Genomic DNA, 26,137 nt, shown 5'->3' with positions numbered 1-26,137 from the left:
GAATTTTGTCCTGCAAGTGTTTGGTGACCCCATTGGTGCTGGTGCTCTATAAAAAGCAACCCAGTGCCACTCTGTAAAGTGGTTGGCATACTAAGAAGGGCATCCAGCCATAGCAAACCCTGCCAAAACAGACAATGGAACCTGGTGTGGCTCCCAGCCTTACCAGCTCCTGTCAAACCATCCAACCCATGCCAGCATGGAAAAACGGATGTTAAATGATGAGGATGATGATGCTTTACGTCTTGATAAATCAAATAATTAACACCAATAACATGTGACATGATTTATTTAATGGTTTTGTCAGATGAGGAACCACAGCATCAGCCATCCCTTTTATAGGGATTCCAGGAGAGAGAGATAAGCAAAGGGGAAACCACCTCGTCCCGTAAATTATTGAGGAACTGCTGTCAATGTTTGTTGCTGGACCCCACTGATGACATCGAAAGCTGAGTGGTGTATTGTGTCCCATCCTATCTGATGGGGTTGCTTTTAGCCCTTGCTCGGTGGTCTGGGGCTAGGGTAGAAATCACTTAACTCAATACAGTGGGACAAGGATGGCCCTTTAGATTAAGTCACATTCCATCTAAAGGGATTGATAAAATCACTTGCTTCAAGTGCCATGTAATGAGATTGAACTGTGAACCTTGTGGCTGTGAACATGTTAACCAGTCATCAGTCATGTCTACAGCCACCCAGCAACATAACAAACCATTCGTCAATCAATTTACAGGCCTGAGTCTTTCTGCTATTCTGTGCTTGCTTCCCTCTTCTCCCAGTTTTCAATTGTCACCTCGTTAATCTGTCTTGTTTCTCTAACGAACTTTGCCATTGATTTTTCCAGTTGAGCTGTAACAAGGACCAGAAACTGCTGCATCAATTAGACTTTGAAGACAACCAGATTCTGCAAGTGCGTATCTGCTCTGCCAGTAACGCTGCATCAAACAACCAGGTGAAAGAAGTAAGTGTGGGTTATTACCTTTGGATTACTGAATGTGGTTTGGCGGTGGGGTGGGGGTGCTGTTAATTCTGCACATTTGCAGGGTTTTATTGCTGTAGCGATCTCACTGCACCTCTGCCATCACCTCCATTATCATGACAGCTTCTCCCACTACCACCACAAGCATACTCCCTCCTCCTGCACAACCATCACACACAACCTATTCCCTCTCCCCCTGACCGTTGTTGCTGTCAACCTGCAAAGGCATTAAAAGACCCTCTACACCACCACTGCACTCTTTCAATGTAGCAGCTAAATCTCCCTCAAGCCTGGCCCCATATTTACATATTCTTTGTTCTTTAAGTTGCTAACCCTCAAAACCCTAACCTCATCACCGCAATAAGGATGAGGGCCCACAATAGGATGACTTCAAAACCTGATCAGCTGACATTACCCTATAATTTGGTTGTTTCATCACATCTGACACCTTTTCCATTTCTATAAAGGTGTCACCTAAAACAGATATTGTGTTTCTAGAGTCACAATCAGTCAGACCGTATTGACTCTGACTCCAGTTAAATGTTAACTGGAGTCAAAATGCATTAGAATTTTCCAATTTCTCAAATAATGATTTTCTTTTTTCCACTGAAAATAATGAAATCAGATTTAAGGGCTTCTATGAATTAGGACCTGTTAGAAATAATTCTGTTTCTTAGAAGAAAATGTTAGTCAATTTCAGATTAAGGTCTTTGATTTAACCCCTATTCTATAAATACAAGGTTTCTGGGATAAATGTTGAGATAGCTTTTTCAATATTTTACAGTATAATTTATATTTTATGTAATCTTTCAATTTTAGATTCCAACAAGGTTTAAAACTCCTTGAGACCACTCCTGGTTATATTATACAAACTTGCTGTTTTAAAAAGTGCTTAATTAAAACCTGCTCCCATCAAAACTCCCTGTTAATTTATGTTCCAAATACCAGATTATTTTGCTAATTTCTTCATTATTTTCATAATTAATTAAACCAAAGACAACACATGTTAAGAACAGGGGTTAATCTGAAAAACAAAGGTTTTTATGTATCTAATTAAGTTTGTGTCTGTTAAAACGGTCATTCGTTAAGTGAGTTTAGGTGTTCAATCGTTAATGTTTAATTTGGATGGATTTTACTGTTTCGAAACGGTCAACAAAGACGTTCTTGATTTTCTTTCACGTTTTTACCTTTTGTTTCTCTTGTAATTTACAACTTTTGATAAAAACGGCTTTTTTAGTCAAATATTTTTTTTGTAACTTTTTCTATAGATGAAGCTTAGCTGTCACTCACAAATGACTTTGACTGGGGGAGGGGTAGATCACTAATTTCTTTTTAGGGGCCTTTGTAGTTACAAGCAGATAGAGACACCATCTTGGCCCTTATCTCCTTAATACTGCAGATCGTTGAAGATGAGAGAGAGCTGCACCAACACTTGGCTGGTACACATTTCCAGCTGAGTGGACTGGACCAATGTGAAATGAAGAGCCTTGCTCAAGGAAATGGCATGTTGCCCTGGTCTAGAAATGAACCTGTGGTTTTGTGATTGTGAACCCGGCACTCTAACCACTAGGCCAGGTGTTGCCTTTCATGAAAGTATAAAAGAAGCCATCACAACATAGTTGTGGCCTTTTAAAACCTTAATTAGTTCAGATGCTAAAAAATGGCCAGGTGACTTATAATGGTCATATATGTTGTGTGTTTTTATTTAATATAAGGAAAATATAATTAGTTTAATTAGAAATGGAAGAGATGGAGTCAGTGTTCCTATAAATTGGAGAAGTCAAAGATTTTGTATCTCAATTTCACTGGCCCTTGGTCAGCCAGTTTCGTTATTACTCCCTGTCATCTGAAAATTACATCTCGTTTGCTTGTGGAAATCTATGCCCTCCACAATGCTGCTCTAATGTGACAAGATTGTGATGTAGGATTGACTTTTAATCAAGTTATTTCTTGAAATAATTGGAGTAGCTTCCACTGGGGTTTGAACTTGTAAACCTCGTACTCACTCTGTACTCTCTTTAATCTTTCCAGATTCAAGAATGTCTACGACTTGACCAGGTAAACTTTGTTTTCCTCGATGCTTCCCCCGCCTTTTTGTTCAGCTTTTGTTCCTCTCCTTATTCGATGGAAATCTCACTTGTTGTGCTCTTTATTTTTGTCCTTGTATTGCCGTCAATGTTTGAGGCCCCAGGGCTGGGGTGGGGGTGGTTTCAATAAAATATAGTACTTGTTGGTATAGGCCCCTCCCCTCAAAACTCTTGTCCTTGTGACTAAATTAGAAACTATAAAGGTGGTGAGCTGGTAGAACTGTTGCAGAATCAGAAAAAAGAAAATGCTTTGTGGCTTTTGTTGTGTCTCTTTAGGTTCTGAGTTCAAATCCTGCCAAGGCTAGCTTTGCTTTTCATCCCTTTGGGGTTGATAAAATAAAGCACCAGTCAAATACTGAGGTCAGTGTAATCAACTACCCCCCCCCCCCTTGAAATAGCTGGCCTTGTACCAAAATTTGAAACAGTCATCATCATCATCATCATGATCACCATTAATGTGGAGAGCTGGCAGAATCGTTATCATTGCTGGACAAGATGTTTAGTGGCATTTTGTCCGTTTTTATGTTCTGAGTTCAAATTCTGCTGAGGTCGACTTTGCCTTTCATCCTTTTAGACTTGATAATGTAAGTACCAGTTGAGCATGGGGGTCACTGTCATCAGCTGGTCCCCTCTCCCACAATTTCTGCTCTTGTGCATGTGGGAGAAAGGATTATTCTTGCTGTTGTTGTTGTTTTTGTTGTTCTTCTGTGTTGAGGGTTGTTGGGTGGCAGACACCTGGCCCTCGAGTGACTTTAGAGGCATGCGATGTGTCTGTGGAGGGTAGCATTTAGGTGTAGAATTGGCAAAAGATTAAAGTAAAATGAAGCTGGAGAAGAGGAAGGAACTCCTTTTCAAATTTCTGTTGCATGAGTAATTTAGAGAGGGGGGGGGGGCAGAAATTATGTATGTGCATTTTACCTGTCATGTAGGTGTTTAATTTTGTTGTTTGAAATCCGTTTCCTTCCAGCCCCATGCCAGTCCATCATCTAAACAGAATTTTGATTTGGATCAGGTGAGCTTCACTGTTTTCTATTATTATTACTTTTTCCCGATAACCTTTCACCAAACTACCCAACTATTAAAAATGCTAAATGGAATCATGGGATGAGATCATCAAACTCCATCAGTCTCCTTGTTATGGTATTTTTTACTAATTAGATTTAATGCTGGCCCTGCATGCATATATATTAATTAGACATAATTAAATAGAGTTGACCATCATTAACGACTATTGTTGTTTATATACAACCACAAATTGGAAATCATGTGAACTAAGTTTTAATTATTGTCGTTACTTCCTCATCAATACTAATGACCCTTTAATTACTGTCATTTAATCAATCCCTCTCAGACATGTCTCTTAGCATTGGTGCAAAGCAAATGCCAGATAACCCCTTCCCCCCACTGGAAAGGATACTAATTGTCTGAGTAAACATTCACCAATTCCAGTTGGCTTACCTGAGGGAATGTAGAATTTAGTTTTCTGGCCATAATACACAACACACTTGGCTTCAGCAAAACATCACTTGGTGTCACTGGAGTACGACAGGTGTATATATACATCACTGGTATATAACTGTTGTATTACCAGTGTAAATATGTATATCACTAATGTGAACACTGTTGTATGTTTTACCGTTGAAAGCTAACCTTGATGGGAGATACCAGTGATTGTATGGGGGAAGATATTTGAACAGAGAAGGAATTCTGTCATTTCTCGATCATTTTCCATGCCTGACTGGGTTTGATAGGTCCTAATTGTCCAAATCAGTTTTTTATTTGAAATTATTATTCACACCTCCTTAAAAGGTCAGTAGACCACATTCTCACCCGAGTGTTCCATTTTCAGTTTGGTTCCTTCAGCTGTTTGCCCTTTCTATCATTCACTCCTTTACAAATGGCATGAGGTGTGTTTTATCGTTGCCCCAGCTGGCCGTGCCATTCTCTGCAATTTCCTGTTGGTGGAAATTAGAAATTTGAAAATATTTCATAGGGGGTCTTGTTAGGGATAAGAAGATACAATGTGGTTGACAGGGTTAAATGATAAGGTGAGCTCCAACACAAGTGGGAGACACTGTACTAGCAGTGGTGCTGGTGTCATTGTCCTGAAAATGTGGCACTCTTCAGCAATTAACTCTTTTCACACCAACCTGGAATTCTCCCTGATTCGATCGTACAAACTTCCTGTTTTAAAATTATCTTCAATTCTTCCATCCAAATTAATTTCTGTTCCAAATGTCAGCTTAATTACAATAAAGTTATTTTTACTAAATTCTTCTCAATTTCCTCAGAATCACTTGAAATCTAACAGACACCACTCATCCATAAACCAAGTCTTCAGCAGTCCAATGTCTTTGTCAACATTAATTTTTTTTGTTATTGCTTTCAGGAGAAGATGCTTCCCGGTGTGATTATGGCGATTGGTGGACAAGTTTTTGATATGTTGTATCAATTAGCTGAACTGGAAGAGCCAAAGTAAGCACACACACACACTTTCCCTTACCCTCCACTCTACCCCCCCCTCTCTCTCTCGCTTGCCTTTTTCCTTCTTTCCCACTGCTTCAGCTATCCATGTTTCTCTGGTTTTTGTTTTTTTTTCTGTCTGTCTGTTTGTCTCTGTATGTATGTTTGCCCATTTATACCTATCAATATGTATTTATGTATCCTTTATATGTCTGTCTGTCCCTGGGTTTTCCACCCTTCATCTCAACCATTTAGTCACGTCTGGATTGTACTGTATATTTCTCCAGGATATTTGAAGCAGTTTCTCCCTTGCCACCACCACCACCACCACCACCACTACTACTATCACCTAAACTAGGACTGAGCTAAACAAGGAGAAGAAGAAGAAGACACAATAGATACATGCAGTCCTAGATACACTTATATCTAAATGAAAGATGGGCTGGTCATGGCTGGAACATTTTTGGTCATAAGTTTGTTGGATTAGCACTGACCCAGAGCTAAACAACAACAGTAAGGAAGGACACATTAGATAATGTAGTCCTAGATACACTATGCCAGAATAAAAGATGGGATGGTCATGGCTGGAACATTTTGGGATTAACACTGACCTAGTGTCAAACACCAACATTCACAGTTACCTCCCCTTCTCCTATATTTCAGTAACATGTAAACCATCTTTAACCTTTCTTATATCGATGTAATGTATCTCTCTTTCTTTCTCTCTCTTTTTTCTCTCTCTCTCTCTCTTTCTGTCTCCGTGTCCCCTGTTGTGGTGCCGTTGGCCAGAATCACATGTCGGGTGAGGAAGCTGTTGATGTTGATCCCTACTGACCCTTCCATATCGGACGCCTTTGATTCCATCAGTCAACGAGTGAGTCACTTCTTTTTTTCATTTTCTACCGCCCCCCCCCTGCAATAAGCACTGTCGCATAACATCCACCCCAGTAAGTTAGACAAGTGTCACATCCAAGAGAAGCTTCAACTCTCATCCACTTAACATTATTTAAAACTAAGCAAACAAGTGAGGTTGCAAGGGAGGTGGTGTTGAGTATATTGCCCAAGGCTTTATCATTTCATCAAGTTTAAAAAGTCACATCAAACTCAAATGTCATTGACAGACATAAAGGCTTCACCTGTTTCTAAGTGAGGCTTTTATGCCACAGAATTAACTTGCCCCTAGTATGTTACCGGTATCACTAATGACTTTCCCTAATCCACGAAAGGTAAAGTCGACCCTGGTAGGTTTGAAATGGGAGGAAAGGCGGGATGAATATATATATGACTCTTACACCGTCCTGAGACATGTAGTCCACAGGGTATGCTATAAGCCATAGCAAGATATTTTCCACCAAAGATTCTCAGCATGCGTTCCTGAAATGTCAGAATTCTTTATGGTTGTAACACAAGTCTGAAGACAAAGAGAGAGAAAGAGTTGATACGCTTGGTACTTCTTTAGACTCCATTCCCCTACAACTGAATATTTTATTTCATGAGCTCTGGCTCTCATCAGGTGCTGTGAAAAGACAGATTGCTTGTGTGATCTTATAAATAATGATAGTAACGAATGCAGCCTGTATCCCCATGGAAACAGAAGAGAGTAGAATCAACAAGGATGTGAGTGAAAGATGGATGTAAGCACAGAGTTGGAGGTGTTTGGATATATGGAACACCCTTGATCATGGATCTGTTCAGTGTGGGCTGACCTAGGGTTAAACAACAACAAAAAGAAACTATATAATAACACATTTCCAACAACATAAACAAACATTCCTCTGCCTCCATACCCATTTGACTTTGTTTCCTCATAACTTTCTTAATTAGGCAAAAAGTTTTAATGAACAATTACACAGCAACACTATTTCAATGGCTGAAGACGACGATTCTCTCAATGAAATTTTATTAAGTTTAAGAGAAGAAAACATGGCCTTTTTAACAAGTCTGAAAGTTCTTAATCATTGATTTGGTTGTTGATTTCAGTGATGTCCTTCCAGTAAACATTTGGTTTCTATGTTTTTTAAAGAAATATTCATTTGTTAAGTGTTTTGATTTGTTTAGATGGAAGTGAAACAGTCATGTCCTGCAGATGATGTCAGTCCTCGGTCGAGTCCTAAAAAGGCCTCCACCCATGCAACATCGTGCACCCCTTCGGTCAGTTCTTCAAAACTCAGCCCTCACGAAATACTCCGCTCGTTGCTCAGTGCCGCTGGGCCAGATATGTCAGCATTTCGACTTCTCTACAATCTAGAAGTAAGTCATTTCGAACTGAAGAAACCGTTTTCTTTTTATTATGAATTGTTATTTTTTTGTTCAAATTCTGGTCAGGTGATATTCACATCTATTTTAGGTTGTGTGTGAGGGAGAGAATAAGTGACTGCGTTCACCAAAAATAAAAATGTAAAATGTCAAACACAAGATATAGTCTTCTAATTTAGAACTGGACAAAGGGGGTTCAGTAGAATACCCCCCCCCCCCACATTCATCAGACCTTACACCACTGGGCCTTTTTATCATGGGGATGCTTAAATGATGAAATGTTACACTTTGTAACCAGCAACAGTGAACAAACTGAGGCCAGCCATGGAGTACAAATGGCAAATGAAATGTTTCTTGATGTTTGTGGGTCCATTTCTTCACATTGTCTGGATTAGAAATGGTCATCAGTTTGGAATCTGGCATTCATAAAAATGTCAAATTTTGTCTGTAGATTCTATTGAATTTTGAAAATTTCTTTATGATCATTCAATGTGTGTATACATGTTTTTCAGAACACCTGATATATCGTGTGTGTGTGTGTATATATGTTGTGTGTGTGTGTACATGTATATGTATGTATCTCTGTTTATCTAAATAAATAGATACATAGCCACGGCATGTTATTTTCTCCTCTCTTTCTGTGCAGGTGCTGAGCAGTAAATTGATGCCAACAGGTGAGGAGGTTGGGGTCCAGCACAGTGCCAAGCGTTTCTGTGAGGACTTCCTGCTGGCTGGTGGCCTGGCGTTAGTGATGCACATCCTTCAGCCAGAAGCCATGGCAACAGACGTACCATACGCCATACGTCAGGCAGCATACTCCATCTCTTTACAGTTAACCAAGTAAGTTCAGATACCTTACAGCTTCATGCACACATGGACCCTAAAGGACTGCCTCTACAGGGCCACCCAGTGTGCTGGAAATAAGAACCAAATCTTCAAATTACACTTTGTTCTAGAAACTAAAAGGGATCTTTGAACGATGTAGCCTTTGGTGTAGTAAATGGGAAGCTCATGGTTGGAACATCTGTGATCATAGGTCTTTTGGGTAGTTGACAGCAGTATGGATAATGGACATATCAATAATTGGGATACTTGATGTGAAGGGCCTGGAAAAGGGGGCAGAGGATAGACTTTTAGAAGGGTGAACAGCTACGAAAGAAGTCAGTGATGTCTTGACAGTAGGCATAGATATATAATAGATCTACATACCTGTATATATATACGGAAATTAACGAAGGGTGCGAGTTCAGAACAAAGTGAAACCTGGAGAGAAAGAGAGAGTGAGTGTGTGTGTGTAAGAGAGAGAGAGAGAGTGTGTGTGTGTGAGAGAAAGAGTGTGTGTGTGTGAGAGAGAGAGAGAGATAGAATATTGCAAACAATGAATGAGATAAACATGGAATGAAAAAATCATATAAATAAAAGCATGTTAAAAAAGTATCTTGTACCAAATATTTAAATTTGTGAATTTTTAAATATTTCTTTCAATAATTTTTCGTAGTTGTTTACAAATAGTGAACAATAAAATGAAGACTGAGAGACTTTGCCGTTTTTATGTCAATACCAGAAGTTGTCATTGAGAAACCTTTTTTAAAAAAGTGAATCATAAATATAAAGCATTATTTGATATTTAAAAAAAAAAAAAATATCCTATTATCTGTCTGAGGTCAAATTATTCATGCATCACAAGTATGGAAGTAAGTGGTGAAGCCGTTTTCACGTGAAAAGCAAATACACACACATCTCTACTTTTTATCTATTAGATTATCCAAAATTCTGACTGCCTCCTTTTTCTTAATATACAATATTTGTACACCACTTGAAACACACACACACACATATATTTTATACTTATAAAATCTATCTGTAATCCCCTTTCGGAGTCGATTAAATAAATACCAGTTACGCACTGGAGTCGATGTAATCGACTTAATCTCTTTGTCTGTCCTTGTTTCTCCCCTCTATGTTTAGCCCCCTGTGGGCAATAAGGAAATCTGTCTGTTATAATGTGTGTATGAAAGATTGATCTGAACGAGAATTCTTCCTTCATCATTCAGCAGTTTATCCTTGTTAATGTGATACCCTGGGGTGACCCTCAGTTGTATATTCTCTGTTTTCTCTTTTGTTAGATTCCTGTTGTGCGGTCAAACAGTGACCGGTGAAGTGTATTTCCCCCTGTCCCCCCAGGTGAAAACTACTCCCAGTGGAGCCAACTGGATTGGTAGTATGAATGTAGAGCCATCGACTGGAGCCGGTAGCAGAGCTCTCCAGGTACCTCACATCCACAATTCCATTCATTTTGCAAGTCTTTTTGTCTTTTATTATTTTTCTTTGTTAACCTTTTTTGTTCAGATCCGTTACTATATGAAGCCCCTACCCCTTATTCAGGCACTCTTCACCATATTCTATGAAATCCCTTTTATATTCTGATCCCTGCAACTTCACCACCATTTCTCTTTCTTCCTTTCTCTTCCTCTCTCTCTCTTTCACATTCTTGATCACTCTTTCTTTCTCTTGCTCTCTCCCTCTCACTGGCTGACCATCTATCTTCTCCTCTACATCATCACACCTGTTTCTCTCACTTTAATCTCTCATCACTTGGCACGAGGCCACTTTCTCCAATGCACCCCCCCTCTTTCTAAGGATCTTTGTCTTGAGTTACTTGGTGACCACCACCAGTATTGGTGCCTTGTAGGAAGCATCCAGCCCACACTGAAGTGGTTGGCATTTTGAAGGGCATCCAGCTGTAGAGAACCATGCCAAAGTAGACACTGAAGCCTGGTGCAATCTTCTGGCTTGCCAGCATGGAAAACAGACATTAATGCATGGGTAGGACAGTTGACAGGAGCCGACTACCCCGTGCTGCTGTGTCTGTTTTGGCAGGGATTTTATGGCTGGATGCCCTTCCAAATATGCCAACCCCTCTGCAGAGTGGACTTGGTGCTCTTTACGTGACACTAGCACAGATAAAGTTAGTTTTGGATGCCCTTCCAAATGCCAACCACTTCACAGTGTGGAATGGATGTTTTTAACGTGGCACCAGTACAGGCAGGGTCACCAAGTAACTCACAAGACAAGGGATTATGAGAAGGGAACTTGTGTATGTATGTATGTATATATATATACATACATACACACACATACCTGCGTGTATGGTTGTGTCTCATTGCCTGATATTTGTCACCCGTCTTTTATACACCCTCTTGGTGTTTTACAGAATACAGGCAAATGTATAAATGTATACACGAGTTGTTAGTTGCTCTCATTCATTCTCTTCCGATGTTTATTGTTCTGTTTATTATCCCCTCCCCCACCCAACTCAGATTTCATATTTTTATATAAAATTTCTTACTTTATGCATGAGAATCTAATTACTATCAAATTTGCAATTGATTTTAAATTGGGCTTAATTAATTGATTTTAATGAAGCTAATCCTTTTTCCCTTTCTATTTATCAGACTATGTCGGTGGAAGATTTTGGAGAGACAGTGGCCTGTCTGATGCGCATCACATGGGCCGCAGCTGCAGGTCGCCTTCATTTGATGAGCGTTCCCCAACCAATTAGAGAGAGCACTGTTGCCACAGGCCGACGCAGTCGTCAAAGTAGTACAGGTAATGTGGTGTGATCACATGATACAGTCACATGCTATGCTTATAGGATTAAGAACTTCGCTTTGCAGCCATTTGTGTCTTTGTGCAACACCTCAGGCCAACATTGTTTTGTCATGTTTTTGGGTTGCCCAATGTTTTGGGGCCATGATCTTCTTTCAGTCATTGGACTGTGGCTATGCTGGGGCACCGTTTTGAGGAGTTTAGTTGAACCCCAGTTCAAATGGGTCTGGAAATTATTTTATTGGTCTATTTTGTTGAACAGCGAAATTATGGGGGTGTAAACAAACCAACACCAATTGTCAAGCAGTGGAGACACACACTCTCACATACATATATGATGGGCTTCCACACAGTTTCCATCTCCTAAATTTACTCACAAGGCATTGGTCAGCCCCAAAGCTTTAGTAGATGGTACCATACAGTGGGACTGAACCCAAAACCACATGATTGCAAAACAATCTTCTTCACCACACAACCAAGCTGACCCTTAGTATCACCATTATGTTATGTTTGCTTTCCATGCTGGCATGGGTCGGACTGCAGTACTCCAGCATGGCCGTAGTGTATTGATCATCATTTTTATGTTTGCTTTCGATGTTGGCAAGGGTTTGGATGATCGTTAGGGTCCAAACCGTTGTTTATTTAAAATTATTGCCCTTGAAAATGGGTCCTGGGGCTCATCTTCCTTGTGTTTCTATTATTCTTTAGCCTCTTCCTAACTTCAACCCCATTACAGATGGCGCTTTGTGCATTTTCTTGTTGCACCAGCCCTGGAGAGGTCGTCCTGTCCTCTCTACTCCATTCTTTTTCTCTCACCAGCCCCCTTACAGGGTGTCCTGTGTGTGTTTTCCTGGCATTAACATGAGGGGTTCTCTTGCCCCCAAACCCTACATTGTCTCTGTTCATTTGCTCGTTTACGGAGTATACTCAAAGCATTCTGTTGTGGCCCTAGTACTTGACTATTTTTTGTCTCTGGGTAAGACTAGAGTCCTGTCTACCTAATGTTTGTCTCTTTTGTTTGTCATTCCTTTTACAAAGTGGAATGGCACCAGCACTGATGAGGCTGCCTGTCTTCAGCAAGACCATCAGGCTTTTTCTACTCTATGCTGTCTGTGTACAGACCCTTCGTTAAATGTCATTTTGGAAGCCTGCTCTTTGTGTTGCTAAAACAGCTGAGCCATAGAGAACTTCCGTGATTTCAATGGTATTGCGGCTTAAAATAAATTCAATTCACTGAACATTATTCTTAGATCTTTAATGAACCATGAAAGTTCATTATAAAATTAATTAGAGTTAAGCTAAATATATATTACTATGTAGAATTAATGAAAATCTCATTAATGATTTCTTTTGCTGGTATTTTCAGGTAGTACTGGTAGTACAGGAAGTGACGGTGAGGGCCAAACCCTTCATGCTGGGGTTTGTGCCCAGCAAGCCAACACAAGTACCAAAGATTGTAAGATTGCATGTGAAGCTCTGGAGATTTTTGTAACCTGCCTGAAACTACGAAAGGAGCTGCTCTGTAAGTGTAGTTAGTCTTCTTTTTAAATATTGGTTTCACATTTTGCCTCAAGGCCAGCAATTTGAAGCGGGGGGACAAGTGAGCCTAATGCTCGACTATGGTACTCATTAATCCTGACAGAATGAAAGGCAAAGCTGATCTTGGTGGAATTTGAACTATGTTCATCATCATCGTTTAACATCCGCTTTCCATACTGGCATGGGTTGGACGATTTGACTGAGGACTGGTGAACCAGATGGCTTCACCAGGTTCCAATCTGATTTGGCAAGGTTTCTACAGCTGGATGCCCTTCCTAATGCTAACCACTCTGAGAGTGTAGTGGGTGTTTTTTACGTGCCACTGGCACTGGCATTGACCACGCTTGAATGGTGCTTTTTATGTGCCACCGGCATGGGAGCCAGTCAGGCGGCACTGGCAACGACCACACTCGAAAGGTGCTTTTTAAGTGCAAACCCAGAAAGATGAAAGACAAAGTCAACCGTGACAGTATTTTTACCTCTCCACCCCCACCTCCAACTCCCTGCAGTGTTGGTGGCCCTGTAAAGAGTCATGGACCCTATGTTTCCCTCTTGATAGAGGAAGAATAAGGGATATAATTGACTAAACCCCTTAATGATGGTACCCTAGCATGGTTGCAGACTGAAAAAAAAAATCATTGGGATGAATATTAGGAAATTACTGGGGTTTGGGGGGTCCTGCTATGACCATTGTGTCTTCAGACCTAGTGTATCAAGGACTACATTACCTGATGTGTCCTTCTTTGTTATTGTTCAACCCCAGGTCAGTCCTGATCACAGACCTATGATCAAAGATGTTTCAGCCATGACCATCCCAGCATTTATTGTCTGGTCATGGCTTTTATAAAGCCTCCAAGACTGGTCAAGAATTGGGGGAAGGAAAAAACTTTCCTTAGACCAGGGCCATGACCCCTAATACTTGCAACAGAGTGGGCCCCATATGAAGGGCAATGAGGGACCATCAAATGGCTCTGCTAAACTGAATGACAGATGACCTAAAAACTAAAATAATTGTTTTTAAACTGATATTTTCCTTTTAGTTGAAGAGAAAGAACAAACTTAGCAACAACAGAGAAAAGGGGGGGGGGGACAATAATTTTGAAAACTTAAGAAATGAATCTTTTGCTGTGTGCATCCATGTTGTGTGTTGTTAAAACAGTCTTTATTTGTTCTGTATTTATGTAGCCGTCTTCTACAGTTTGCCGTGTGTCAGTGACTTCATTACAGACATTTTGGTCGGTTCACCCCAACTTGACATTCGAAATGCAGCCCTGGAGCAGTTCTACCAGCTGAGCCAGACTGAACTGTTGCCTGCTGAGATCGATGACAACAATATCAATCCTCATCAGTTCATGTTGAAGGTCTTGCTCAAGAGTCGACTCCCGTTCTGGGTCTCCTCCACTACAATCAGGGGCAGCAATCAAAGGTGGGTGCAGTTTAACAACAACTAATCACTTCTCATTGTAATGTTTTGTCTTATGGTCCCAGGGTAGAGCTGTTCTTTTGACTTTGCCTGAGAATTGAACTACTAGCATGACTGTCCTCAGATTATTGCTGTTTAGCCCCAGGTCAGTCTCGATCCAGTAGACCTATGACCAAAGAGCTATTACCATCCTTCCTTCAGGCATGGTGTATCTAGGACTACATCATCTAATGTGTCCTTCATTGTTGTTGTTTAACCCCAGGTCAGTCCTGATCCATACTTGTGATCAAAAATATTCCAGTCATGACCATCCATCTTTTTTTTCAGGCATTGTGTATCTAGGACTACATCATCTAATGTGTCCTTCTTTGTTGTTGACATTGTGTATCTAAGACTACATCACCTTATGTGTCCCTTTTCTCTTTTAAGACAATGGGTTCAGGGATATTTTGCTGATCTCAGTTGATCCCTTAGGGGTTTCATGTTTGGCTTGCAGGAATATTTGTATTGGTCAAAGGTTGGGGTGGGGGTGGGGGTTGCAAGTGGACCTTTGTTACACTCTGCGCATCAGGCCCTTTCTCTGGCTATCAACAACTGAAAACAAAAAGGCTCCATCATTGTCAGTAAGGGGTAGTATGTACCCGATGGGGTGGGGTAGGGGTACAGCACTTTTGTAATGCAATAGCGGTGGTGGAAGAATGGGTGGGGGTTGTGAAGATAGTGATGATGGTGGAGGTGGTGGTGGTGGGAATCATAATGAAGATGACAGTGACTGGGGGTGGGGTGATGATGAGGATGATAGTAACAATGGGGATCATAATAATAGTGATGATGATGATGACGATGGTGACAGCGAGGATGTTAATTAATGACAAATCCTGTTTTTTCCCTCTTCCTCCTCCTCCTCCTGCTCCTCCCAGGTTACTCAATCAATGTTCGCAATACTTTGAACTTCGATGTCGTCTGCTGGAAAACCTATCTTGTAAGTTTTTACACTTTTTCTCTTCAATTTTGCTTCATTTTTGTTTTTTTTGTTCCATCTCAGTAATAATCATGAGGTAATAGTTTCAACCCTTACCTTTGCCATTGTCCCATGATCTTTATTCAATGTAGCTGAAAAAAAAAAAAAAACAGAAACAGAAAACCATTTTTTTTTTTTTTGGGTTGTGTGAGGAGAAATCTGTATTTACATCCATTTGCTTATAACCTAACTTCACTAAATTCATCTTAGATAGTTGAATCTACCCTGTTTTGGTTGAATTATCTAATTTGTACTGTTATTTCAGAGAGGTTTTTGTGCGGATAGAGGAATGAAGCTTTTGTATCCTCTCGCAAGGAGCTAAACTGCCATGAAATTGTCAGGGCAATCTCTTGTCTTTTTGTCTTTTTCTGGGCAAAGTGAATAACAGTATTTATTTTCCATAGTTACGGGGCTATAAACTTTTTTGTGACTATATAATAATATGTGTGTGCATTATTCAGTGTGTCTGATGAAGACCTGGCTGCTATGTCTAGCCTACTGAGCAGCTGTGTAGGGACCACCCCATGTTGGTTTGAAGGTTTTTAGTTCTTTTTGTTATTGTTGTTTAATCAGGGAGGAAAAGGCAGTTCCCTTGATATTTTATATTTTTTAGGGTCCACTTTGTGGGGAGGGAAAGCATGATTCTCAAACCAGAGACCTGGCTTCAGTACTTCGAGCACAGTACCTCCCTCCCCATTAAAGTGACCCCAGGATCAGGTGAGGGATTAAGTCTACTACACAACTTGCATGAACAGAAAGGGAGGGATCAAACACCACGAGGTATCTCTAACGATGTTCTAACAACTCGCTGGCCAGGTATTCTGTCTTATTGATCCTTGGAATGGATGAATGGTTAAGATGATGTTGGTGGGATTTGAACTCATAACGGAACACCACTAGGTATTTTATTCTCTGCTCTAACGAGTTTACTAATTCACATAAAACATTCTGTTGAAGTTGACCTCTCTCTCTCTCTCTACATTCAATGCCTCCCACCCACCTCATTTACTTGACAATGTTCATTTGAAGTTCTGTGGTTTCTCTTTTCTTTTGTGCAGTGACTGAGCAAAGCCAGTTTGGCGTCAACCCATCGGCTATGTTGAGTGATGAGATTGACTGGCTCAGTAATTTTGTCACCTCTGAGTACATTGAGCTTCGTACCACAGAAAACATGCTGATGGCTGGTCACCTGAAATTGTGTAAAACACTGTTTACCTGTGAACAAGTTGATAAAGAAGAATTTGGTAAGTTTCCAAATATTTCTCTGAATGCCAATATAGTTGTCCTGTCATCCAAGATACATTTGTCCTTTGGAGTAGGTGCAAAAAGATATGGAGAATAAACTTTTGCTTCTGTTGGATTAAAATAAGATTTTCTTTTGTTTCATAAATGTTTGTAAAAAAAAAAACTGTTTGACAAAAGAGGGTGACGAGCAACAAAAGGTTTGAGGTACCCCTTACCATTTTCTAAAGGTACTGTTTGCTTGTGATTTGAATTTGATACCTCTGCATTTTCAGGCAAAGAGTTGATATCTGAGCTGCTTGATGACTTCCTGTTTCCAGCATCAAAACTTATTATGGACAATTTCAATCATGTTAGATCGGAGAGACTCTTCCATAATTTTAATCCCAAGTAAGATAAAACTCCATCACTAAACTCTCACTTATTGCTCTATTCAGGCTACCCTCAGCCTCTAACTACACTCATGCTTGAACTCCTACTGCATAAGCAGCATTTAAACATTGTTTTTTGATGAAGAGCTAAAAGCCCAAAATATCAAGCCCTGAGTACTACTTTTTTTGACTGCATAACTGAATTATTTTGTGTTACCATATGTAAGGGTTTAAGCTGTTACTTCCATACTGATGCGCTGCCTGTTCCTTTACCAAAGTTGATAGAATTTGGACAATACAGTACCTAAAACTGTCTACAACAACCTCACTTTTATCTGCTGGATTGAAATCCAAATTGTTTCTTGCTGATTTGTTTATTCACATTCACAAATAATGTTTTCAAATGCAAACATTTTCCTTGCTTATGATTTTCTGTTGAATTCAGTGACAAACTCTCTTCTCTTTTAATTATGAATCCTTTGATCCACCGCACAATTCAGTTGTTCATATTTAACTTCAGTTTTATGCAGAACATGTGAATGTTTGGTTGAAGAGACCAGGTATTACTCTGAGTACCTGCTTGGAGGTAGAGACAGCCTCCACTCTTGAAGAGCTGATGTTGCTTTTCTTAAAAATAATCCTCAGTTAGTCTTTGGTCTTCTTTCCAGTCGGATAAAGACCCCAGTGTAGTTCCCTGTAGATGACCCCATGAGCCCTTGGTTGGGGCCTGTATAGTCTAGATTCTGGTGATGGTTGATTCAATAGGAAACCAAAAATGATGGCAAAGTCCCCTCTAAGCTATATGCTTGTGTACGCACACATGTTGTATGACTGGGGCTCAAAGGAAAAATCTGTGCACACAAGGTTTTCAAATTGAAATGGAAATTCTTTTAGTTGAAGAAATTTGAGCAATGGTTACTTACACACACTTTGCATACAAGTTAATTTCTGTGGACACCCAAAGCAAAACATGAGAGGGAACATTATTCAAGGCACTTATTAACTGGTTGACTGTGTGTGGTCTGATGCATTTATGAGGAAGTACATACACACACACATGCATTAGTTCCATTGAATTGAACATCTTTTCTGCTGGAAACTTCATTTACAGCTTTACTTCTTTCCCCCATTATCTAATATTTTTTATGTTCAATTTGTAGTGAACAACTTAAGTCCAAATTTGCTGATGAAGATGTAGCTTTTGTTTTGCCCCTTGATGGACAAAAAGCCCAAACCATGGAGCTTTGAAATCGACTTTGTTTCTTTCGTAGCATAAATTATGATTTTATTTCTAAGATATTGGATTACATTATAATTTCTTGGTTTGCTGCAATATCAACTCACACTCGGGAATGAGTTTTGGCAGCCTTCATTTAAGTGATCACTCATGCACAAGAGAGTGTGAATACTGAGAGCTTTAATTCAATTGTATCTGTAATTCAAATGACAGACCTTTACACTGACTCTACCTTTCAGTTATGTTAAGGGTACACATGTTTGTGATATACTCAGCCACTTATGCATTAGTTTCCTAAATTGGGGCCCAGCTGGCTGTAAAACTGAATACTCCTCATTCAGACAGACAGAATCCAACATATGATCCCAGCTGTTGTGGTTGTTAGCATATGACTTTGTTATGTAGCCCCTTATTGTTGCCGTGTGACCTGTTGTCAATGAAGCCTCTACCCTCAACTCCTCCCTTGCTGCTTCCATCCTTTCTCCAGATGCACCAATCAAGAATCCAGAGTTGCAGCCTATGACCTTCTCACTGAGTTGACCAAGAAATCATTCAATAATTTGAAGGAGATTTGTAAACGCCTCATTCAGATGCATCACATGCCGAACCCTGACTGTGCCAACGAGTGGGAGGTAAGTGACACACACACACACACTTGCTCTTTCTCTTTTGTCTGCTTCAGTCATTTGACTGTGGCCATGCTGGGGTACTACCCTGGAGAATGTTTTGTCAAATGAATTGACCCCAATTCTCATCACTTTTTTGCTGAACTGCTAAGTTAAGGAGATGTAAACACACAGCTTGTTTTGCTTTCTTTATAGAGGGACATAAATTTGTGTGTGTGTGTGCATATCTAATGTACGCACTATTAAAATAAGAACTACTAATAGTTTCTTACCATGGAGATACAAGTGTCTGGGTTTCAAATAGAACTAACCTGAGCCCGAAGATTGAACTAACCTGTGCCCTGAGCCTGAAGATTGCTTGGCAACACAAGACTCGTTATATAAATCTGCCTAATCACAGAACCTCTATGGCAAGAAACTAAATAATATTTCTCTCTCATTGGATAGAGTATTTTTTTGTTGATCCTACCTTAACAGTAATATATCTATATGTGTGTGTGTGTGTAATATCAGGAAATAGAGAGAGAGAGAGAGAGAGAGAGAGAGAGAGTGGCAGCAAAGCTAAAAGCCAGGAAGAAAAGAAGGGTTGTTGTCTGGCCATCAGTTCTGGCCCATGAATGTGTGGATGTAACACACACTGGAACCCCAGTGGTTGTGCACCATCCAGTGGCATCAATTCCTCCTGGTCACTCACCAAATGTGAATGAAAGAAAAGAAAACTTACAGAGATAAATATTCTTTTCTATTTTTTTTTTGTATCTGATTTCTTTGACTGCCCTCTACACACGTTCTCTTTCTGTTTTCCTTCTTGACAGTACATGCCTGCTGTTGATGGCCGAGCAGATTGTGGTTTTGTTGGTCTGAAGAATGGTGGTGCCACCTGCTATATGAACTCCGTCCTACAACAGATCTACATGGCACCTGGCATCTCTGAGTTTATTTTGTCTGTCGATGAAGAGGAAGTAGATGAAGACAGGTAAGAAGTATGATTTTTCCTCTTGTACAATCTGAGGTGGTTTAAAAATCTTTTTTTCCTCTGACAAAATTAAGGAACACCAAAGCTGGGGGGGGGGGGGGGCACATTCACAGTTAACACAGAAACAGTAACCCTGTAACTGTATTGCCACGGATATCTTTTTCTTGTTGCAGTGTGTATTACCATGTACAACAGATTTTCGGACATCTGACTGATAGCAAGCTTCAGTACCACGAACCAGAGAGTTTTTGGAAAGTATTTAAACTGTGGGGTCAAACGATAAATATCCACGAACAACAAGATGCATTTGATTTCTTCCAAGCTCTTATTGATCAAGTCGATGAACATATGAAAGTAAGTGACACTCCTCCCCATCCTCTTAACATTGTCAAATGTGTGATGTGCCTTCATATAGACAGTAGGGTCTGCCTTTCAATTTCACTGCTCTGCCTTTTTATTGGTTTGCATTTCTAGAAATTATTATTTCTATTGACCCTTCAGCATTTAAACCAGCTGCATCCAGCTCAAATATTCTTGTTTTAGGTTCAAACTGGCCCAACCTTGCTTTTCACACTTACCTTTCCTGCCTGAGAATGAAATGGAGAGAATCAACCAATCTAAATTAAATTGTTTATTATGATCTTTTAGATACCAGATTAATTTACTAAGCCCTGTACCGTTGCGTTTATTACTATCCCTATATGTAGAGTAATGATTAGAAATTCTTTTGGATAACTGAGAAGAACTACTGCCTATATAAAAAAGGTACCGGAAGTAATTTTACACTGGTATATAGAGTTTTTAGTCTTAGAATTACTAGACATAAACTTAATTCTGTTGGAATTGACTTCAGAGACAATAACCTTGTTAATATTATTAGGGGTATGGTTAGTATTGGCTAAATTAATGTTAGTATTTATATTAAAAAACATTTGCTCAAGGGGCCACAGCTGTTCCCTTGAAGTGTTGCTACAGCATGACTAGGCCATTAAATGAAAAAAATGAGTCTGTAGCAATCTTTACAGCTTTCAACCATTATTCTTTGTGTGTGTGTATATATGTAGTTATGTGTGTGTGTCTGTGTTTGTCCCTCTCTACTGCTTGACAAGCACTGTTGGTGTTTATGTCGCCATAACTTAGTGGTTCAGCAAAAGAGATCGATGGAACAAGTACCAGGCTTCAAAAGCAATACTTTCAGAGCATTATATTTTTTAAAATGTCTGATGTGCTTTCTCTTGCCTGCCATTTAGAGAAGGGTTGTTTGTTCCTGATGAATCTTCATAAGGATGGAAACTAGTCTTTGGTCCCTCTTTTTCTGTCCAATGTGGAATTTGTGTGGAAACAACAACAGTTGTTCAATGTAATTAATTGATCTGAATTGATTTACCAATGCAGTGTTGGCTGTAATCTATCGATTGATTCTGTTATGTGAGGAATTTCTTAATCACCTTTTGTCTTTCATTTCCAGCGAATCGGACGAGATGAAATCTTCAAACGTAAATTTCAAGGAATTTTCTCTGACCAAAAAATTTGCAAGGACTGCCCTCATCGGTATGTCAAAGACTATTTTCTTTTATCAGACTTATGATCTAAAGCATTCCAGTTATGGCCATCCCACTCGCTTTCAGTAATGTTTTTATCTTTGTATAGGAAAAGGAAAACCTCTCACTCTTACCCAATCTATCCCGTTTTCTCTCAGTCAACAGAGTGTGATTTCATTCTATCTCATTCCAGGGAGAAAAACTAGAGGTAGTTGATAGCTTCCGCTATCTGGGTGACCAAGTTAGTAGTGGGGGTGGGTGCGCTGAAAGTGTAACTGCTAGAATAAGAAAGCCTGGGCCAAGTTTAGAAAGCTCTTACCTCTGCTGGCGACAAAGGGACTCTCACTCAGGGTAAAAGGCAGACTGTATGACGCATGTGTACGAACAGCCATGCTACATGGCAGTGAAACATGGGCTGTGACTGCTGAGGACATGCATAAGCTCGCAAGGAATGAAGCCAGTATGCTCCGCTGGATGTGTAATGTAAATGTGCATACCTGTCAGAGTGTAAGTATCTTGAGAGAAAAGCTGAACATAAGAAGCATCAGTAGTGGTGTGCAAGAGAGACGATTGCGCTGGTTTGGACATGTGGTGAGAATGAATGAGGATAGCTGCGTGAAAAAGTGCCACTCCCTAACAGTTGAGGGAACCCATGGAAGAGGTAGGCCCAGGAAGACCTGGGCTGAGGTGGTGAGGCAAGACCATCGAACATTGGGCCTCACCGAGGCGATGACTGCTGACCGAGACCTTTGGAAATGTGCTGTGCGTGAGAAGACCCGGCAAGCCAAGTGAGATCGTTGCCAGTGCCCCTGGACTGGCTCTTGTGCGGGTGGCACATAAGATGTACCATCCTGAGCGTGACCGTTGCCAGTACCGCCTGACTGGCCTTGTAGGGTTTTCGAGCGAGATCGTTGCCAGTGCCCCTGGACTAGCTCTTGTGCGGGTGGCACATAAAAGACACCATTTCGAGCGTGGCCGTTTTCGTGCGGGTGACACGTAAAAGCACCCACTACACTCTCTGAGTGGTTGGCGTTAGGAAGGGCATCCAGCTGTAGAAACTCTGCCAAATTAGACTGGAGCCTGGTGTTGCCATCCGGTTGCACCAGTCCTCAGTCAAATCGTCCAACCCATGCTAGCATGGAAAGCGGACGTTAAACGATGATGATGATGATGATGATGATGATTGAATGAGTGAATCAAGGTTTAATCATTGTTTTGCTGTTTGGAACAAACTCGTTGATGGCAATCAAACCATGTATCTGCTTCAGACTGGATCCAATTGGCCATGACACCAGAAAGAGAAAGAGAGGGAGAGGTTAACCTTTTAACTATGAAATTTGAGTCTTTGGCCTTACCAATTATTTTCTATCCATATCTCTCTGTCTGAGAGCTTTGTCATCAAGGTGTGTGATTGTAAGACCGTAGTTTCAATTGCTGGATCAAGCAGTCTAATGGGTTCATTTCATTTCGCTATGCAATCACTGATTAGATGCAGGGAAGAATGAGCTAACGTGCAGCAGAAGCATTTGATTGCTAGAAACAAATCATCTGTGGAGGTTGTTCAGTAGAAAAATTGCAGAAACCCCTCATCTGTTGTCGACAGTAGGAGAGTCTTCCATGTGTGTGTGTGTGTGTGTGTAAAACACTTTGTGAACTTGTTTGGCAAGTGACTTGAAATAATAATCAATGATGAAGTGCAAGTGTGGCTGCCTGGTTAAGAAATTTGCTTCCTGACCACGTGGTTTTGGGTTCAGTACCACCATGTGGTACCTTGAGCAAGTATATTTTACTTGAGTTCTTGGCCAACCAAACTCTTGGAGTATGAAATCTGAAAACAAACCCATGCTCTGTGTGTGTTAGTGGTGTGTTTTTTGCAGTCTCCTGCGTAAAGATGTCCATCCATGATAGAAAAAAGCCCATCGTCTTTATCATCATTGAACATCCATTTTCCATGCTGGCCTGGCATGGTTGGACAGTTTGATAGGATCCAGCAGTTCAGAGGACTGCTTCATGTTCCAATGTCAACTTTCTTTTAGTTTCTATGGTTGGATGCCTTTCCAAATGCCATTCACTTTACAAAATGTATTGAGTGCTTTTTTTTTTTTTGTGAGGTTGCCTAGCAACTTGCAACATTGTAAACTTCATGTGTCGAGGAGGAACTTCATTATACTAGGAGAGAATAAGGAGCAGAGAGAAAAGGGCTGGCACAGGAGAGGCCACATGCTGAAGAGGAGCTGCATGGCACCTCACATTTTAGAAGGGAAGGTTTGAGACAGAACTAGAAATTACTATGGGGGTGTCAGAGAGGGCCTTTAATGTATGGGGTAGGTAGGAACAAGTAGGGCAGGGGTGCCAGCAGTGAATGGGGGGAGTTGATCACACACACACACAAGCACACACACACATCCCCTAGAATAAAGCGAACCACACTGTCGCTTGTGGCTCGCAGTCTTCTGAGCTATAAAGTCACTGGTGCTGGTGCCATGAAATAAAGCAGCCAGTCCACTCTTTGAAGTGTTTGGCATTAGGAAGGGTATCCAGCCATAGAAACCCTGTCACAGCAGAAGCTGAAGCCCAATCCAGTCCTTGAACCCATTGGATCCTGACAAACTGTCCAACCCATACTAGCATGGAACATGAGCGTTAAATGAAGATAATTAATAATTGGCAGAAACACTGTTATTTTCAGCCGTAAATGGTGGGCCCCCGCTTTTGCATCTGGTAAGAACAGGGATAGAGAAACGGAGTCACACCTGCTAAAGGCTTTTCACAGGTTTTCAAAGGTTTAATATGAAAAGTAGGGCAGTGAGTTGGCAGAATTAGGGTTTAGGGTGCCAGGCAAAATGCTTAGCGACCTTTCTTCTGACTTTACATTCTGAGTTCAAATGCTGCCAGGGTAGACTTTGTCTTTCATCCTTTCGGGGTCGATAAAATGAATACCAGTTATGCACTGGGGTTGATGTAACCCACTGAACACATACACAGCCCTGTATTGAGTTCTTCAAGAACCTTCTTTGTTTAATTTGTTGCTTGAAACAATATTTCCAGTTTTCTTTATTTTTATTGAAGCTATGAACGAGAAGAAGCTTTCTTTGCCCTGAATTTGACAGTCAAAAATGCCACTTTACAAGATTCTCTGGACCAGTTTGTGAAAGGGGAACTTCTGGAAGGAGACAATGCTTACTTTTGTGAAAAATGTCAAGAAAAGGTAAATTTATCTCACATCTTTTTCCCACTGTTTTGAGGGCTTTCAGTATTTCATGCACACACACACACACACTCTCTCTCTCTTTCCCTCTCTCTTTTTCTGTCTCTCTCTTTTTCTCTCTTTCTCTCTCTCCTTGTTCTTACCCCCCCCCCTTCCATCCTGCAATTATCTGACATCTGGCAAAAATACCTTTCCATATTTGCTCCTTCCTAACTGCCACTGTGGTCCCTGGCTCTGTCCTTCCCTCACAAAGTGGTAACTCAGTCAAATGTATCTTGTTGTAAGGTGGGTGTGTGATTGATTTTGAACTCCTAAACATTCTATGAAATGCATTTTGTTTTCTGAATACAAACTTGTTACCAGTTTGAATATGTTTGATGCAAGAAGCTCATTCACTGTGGATTGTCATGGAGAAAATTTTTTCATTGAAGACAGGTGTAAATATACTGAATCTACTCCCAACATCACCTGACCAGGTTGTGGGATACATGCTGTTTGAAGTAGTCATCTCCTCTTCAACCACAGAGACTTCAAAGAAGATAACCCCACTCTGAAATGCATGTGTCCCCCACAGCCTGGATCGGCCACTGCTGCTCTCAGCTGACTCAGTGTTTTACAAACGATAGAGAATGGCTTTTTTTATGGCTTCGAATATGCCTGGTTTGTATTTCAATGTGTCACTGCTTAGCACTCTCGCCCTGTCTTTCATAAATGTCCTGCTGGTATTTTAGTATTGTTACATTTGTAAGAATTGAACCCACAATCTATTGATTGTGTTGTATATTGTCCACTTCAGAGGAACACCATCAAACGTATGTGTATCAAAACACTGCCACCATTGTTGTGCATCCAGTTGAAGAGGTTTGGTTATGACTGGGAGGCGCAGAAAGCATTGAAGTTTGATGACTATTTCAAGGTAGGTAATGTTTATTATGTGTGTGTATATATCTATATGTGGCTCTAGTTGTCTGTCACACACTGTGTGTGTATATACATATAGGCATAGGAGTGGCTGTCTGGTAAGAAACTTGCTTCCCAACCGCATGGTTCCTGGTTCAATCTCACTGAATGGTACCTTGGGCAAGTGTTTTCTATAATTTCAGGCAGACCAAAGTCTTGTGAGTGGATTTGGTAGATGGAAACTGAAAGAAGCCCATTGTGTGTGTGTGTGTGTGTGTGTGTATATATATATATATATATATATATATATATATATATACACACACATATATATGTGTGTGTGTGTCTCCCCATCATCGCTTGACAACCAATGTTAGTGTGTATATGTCCCCGTAACTTAGTGGTTCGGCAATAGAGACTGATAGAATAAGTACTAGGCTTACAAAAGTTAAGTCCTGGGGTCGATTTGTTCGATTAAAGGCGGTGCTCCAGCATGGCCACAGTTAAATGCCTGAAACAAGTAAAAAGAACAAAAGAATATATATGTAGCACATTTATATATATCGATGTATATATATTTCGTATGTGTATTTCGTGTGCAAGATTCTTGATGTGGATACGTGTGTTGAAAGAAATCCAATTAAACCTTGGGAGAGGCATAA

The 26,137-nt window shown here is 40.4% G+C and overlaps 1 protein-coding gene across 2 annotated transcripts in view; it reads left to right on the top strand.

The window, feature by feature from the left end:
- The window catches only part of LOC106874073 (ubiquitin carboxyl-terminal hydrolase 24), an 85,605-nt gene that overhangs the window by 38,745 nt on the left and 20,723 nt on the right, over positions 1-26,137 (top strand). Inside the window, exons 26-45 of one of the 2 annotated variants that reach the window (XM_089343865.1) lie at positions 842-958; positions 3,008-3,034; positions 4,031-4,075; positions 5,453-5,538; positions 6,316-6,400; positions 7,585-7,776; positions 8,429-8,622; positions 9,909-10,050; positions 11,238-11,391; positions 12,758-12,913; positions 14,116-14,356; positions 15,274-15,335; positions 16,433-16,618; positions 16,892-17,006; positions 18,712-18,856; positions 19,666-19,826; positions 20,000-20,180; positions 21,295-21,377; positions 24,437-24,575; positions 25,372-25,491. In XM_089343865.1, coding sequence (XP_089199991.1) covers positions 842-958; positions 3,008-3,034; positions 4,031-4,075; positions 5,453-5,538; positions 6,316-6,400; positions 7,585-7,776; positions 8,429-8,622; positions 9,909-10,050; positions 11,238-11,391; positions 12,758-12,913; positions 14,116-14,356; positions 15,274-15,335; positions 16,433-16,618; positions 16,892-17,006; positions 18,712-18,856; positions 19,666-19,826; positions 20,000-20,180; positions 21,295-21,377; positions 24,437-24,575; positions 25,372-25,491 — 2,631 coding nt within the window. The remainder of the gene's footprint in view (positions 1-841; positions 959-3,007; positions 3,035-4,030; positions 4,076-5,452; positions 5,539-6,315; positions 6,401-7,584; positions 7,777-8,428; positions 8,623-9,908; positions 10,051-11,237; positions 11,392-12,757; positions 12,914-14,115; positions 14,357-15,273; positions 15,336-16,432; positions 16,619-16,891; positions 17,007-18,711; positions 18,857-19,665; positions 19,827-19,999; positions 20,181-21,294; positions 21,378-24,436; positions 24,576-25,371; positions 25,492-26,137) is intronic. The other variant, XM_089343866.1, reaches the window with a different exon arrangement.

This window comes from Octopus bimaculoides, chromosome 28, assembly GCF_046866305.1.
Source record: "Octopus bimaculoides isolate indiv1 chromosome 28, ASM4686630v1, whole genome shotgun sequence".
Classification (NCBI taxonomy): Eukaryota; Metazoa; Mollusca; class Cephalopoda; order Octopoda; family Octopodidae; genus Octopus; species Octopus bimaculoides.
The sequence above is the reverse complement of the archived record's forward strand: the minus strand, read 5'-3'. Positions and strand labels throughout refer to the sequence as shown.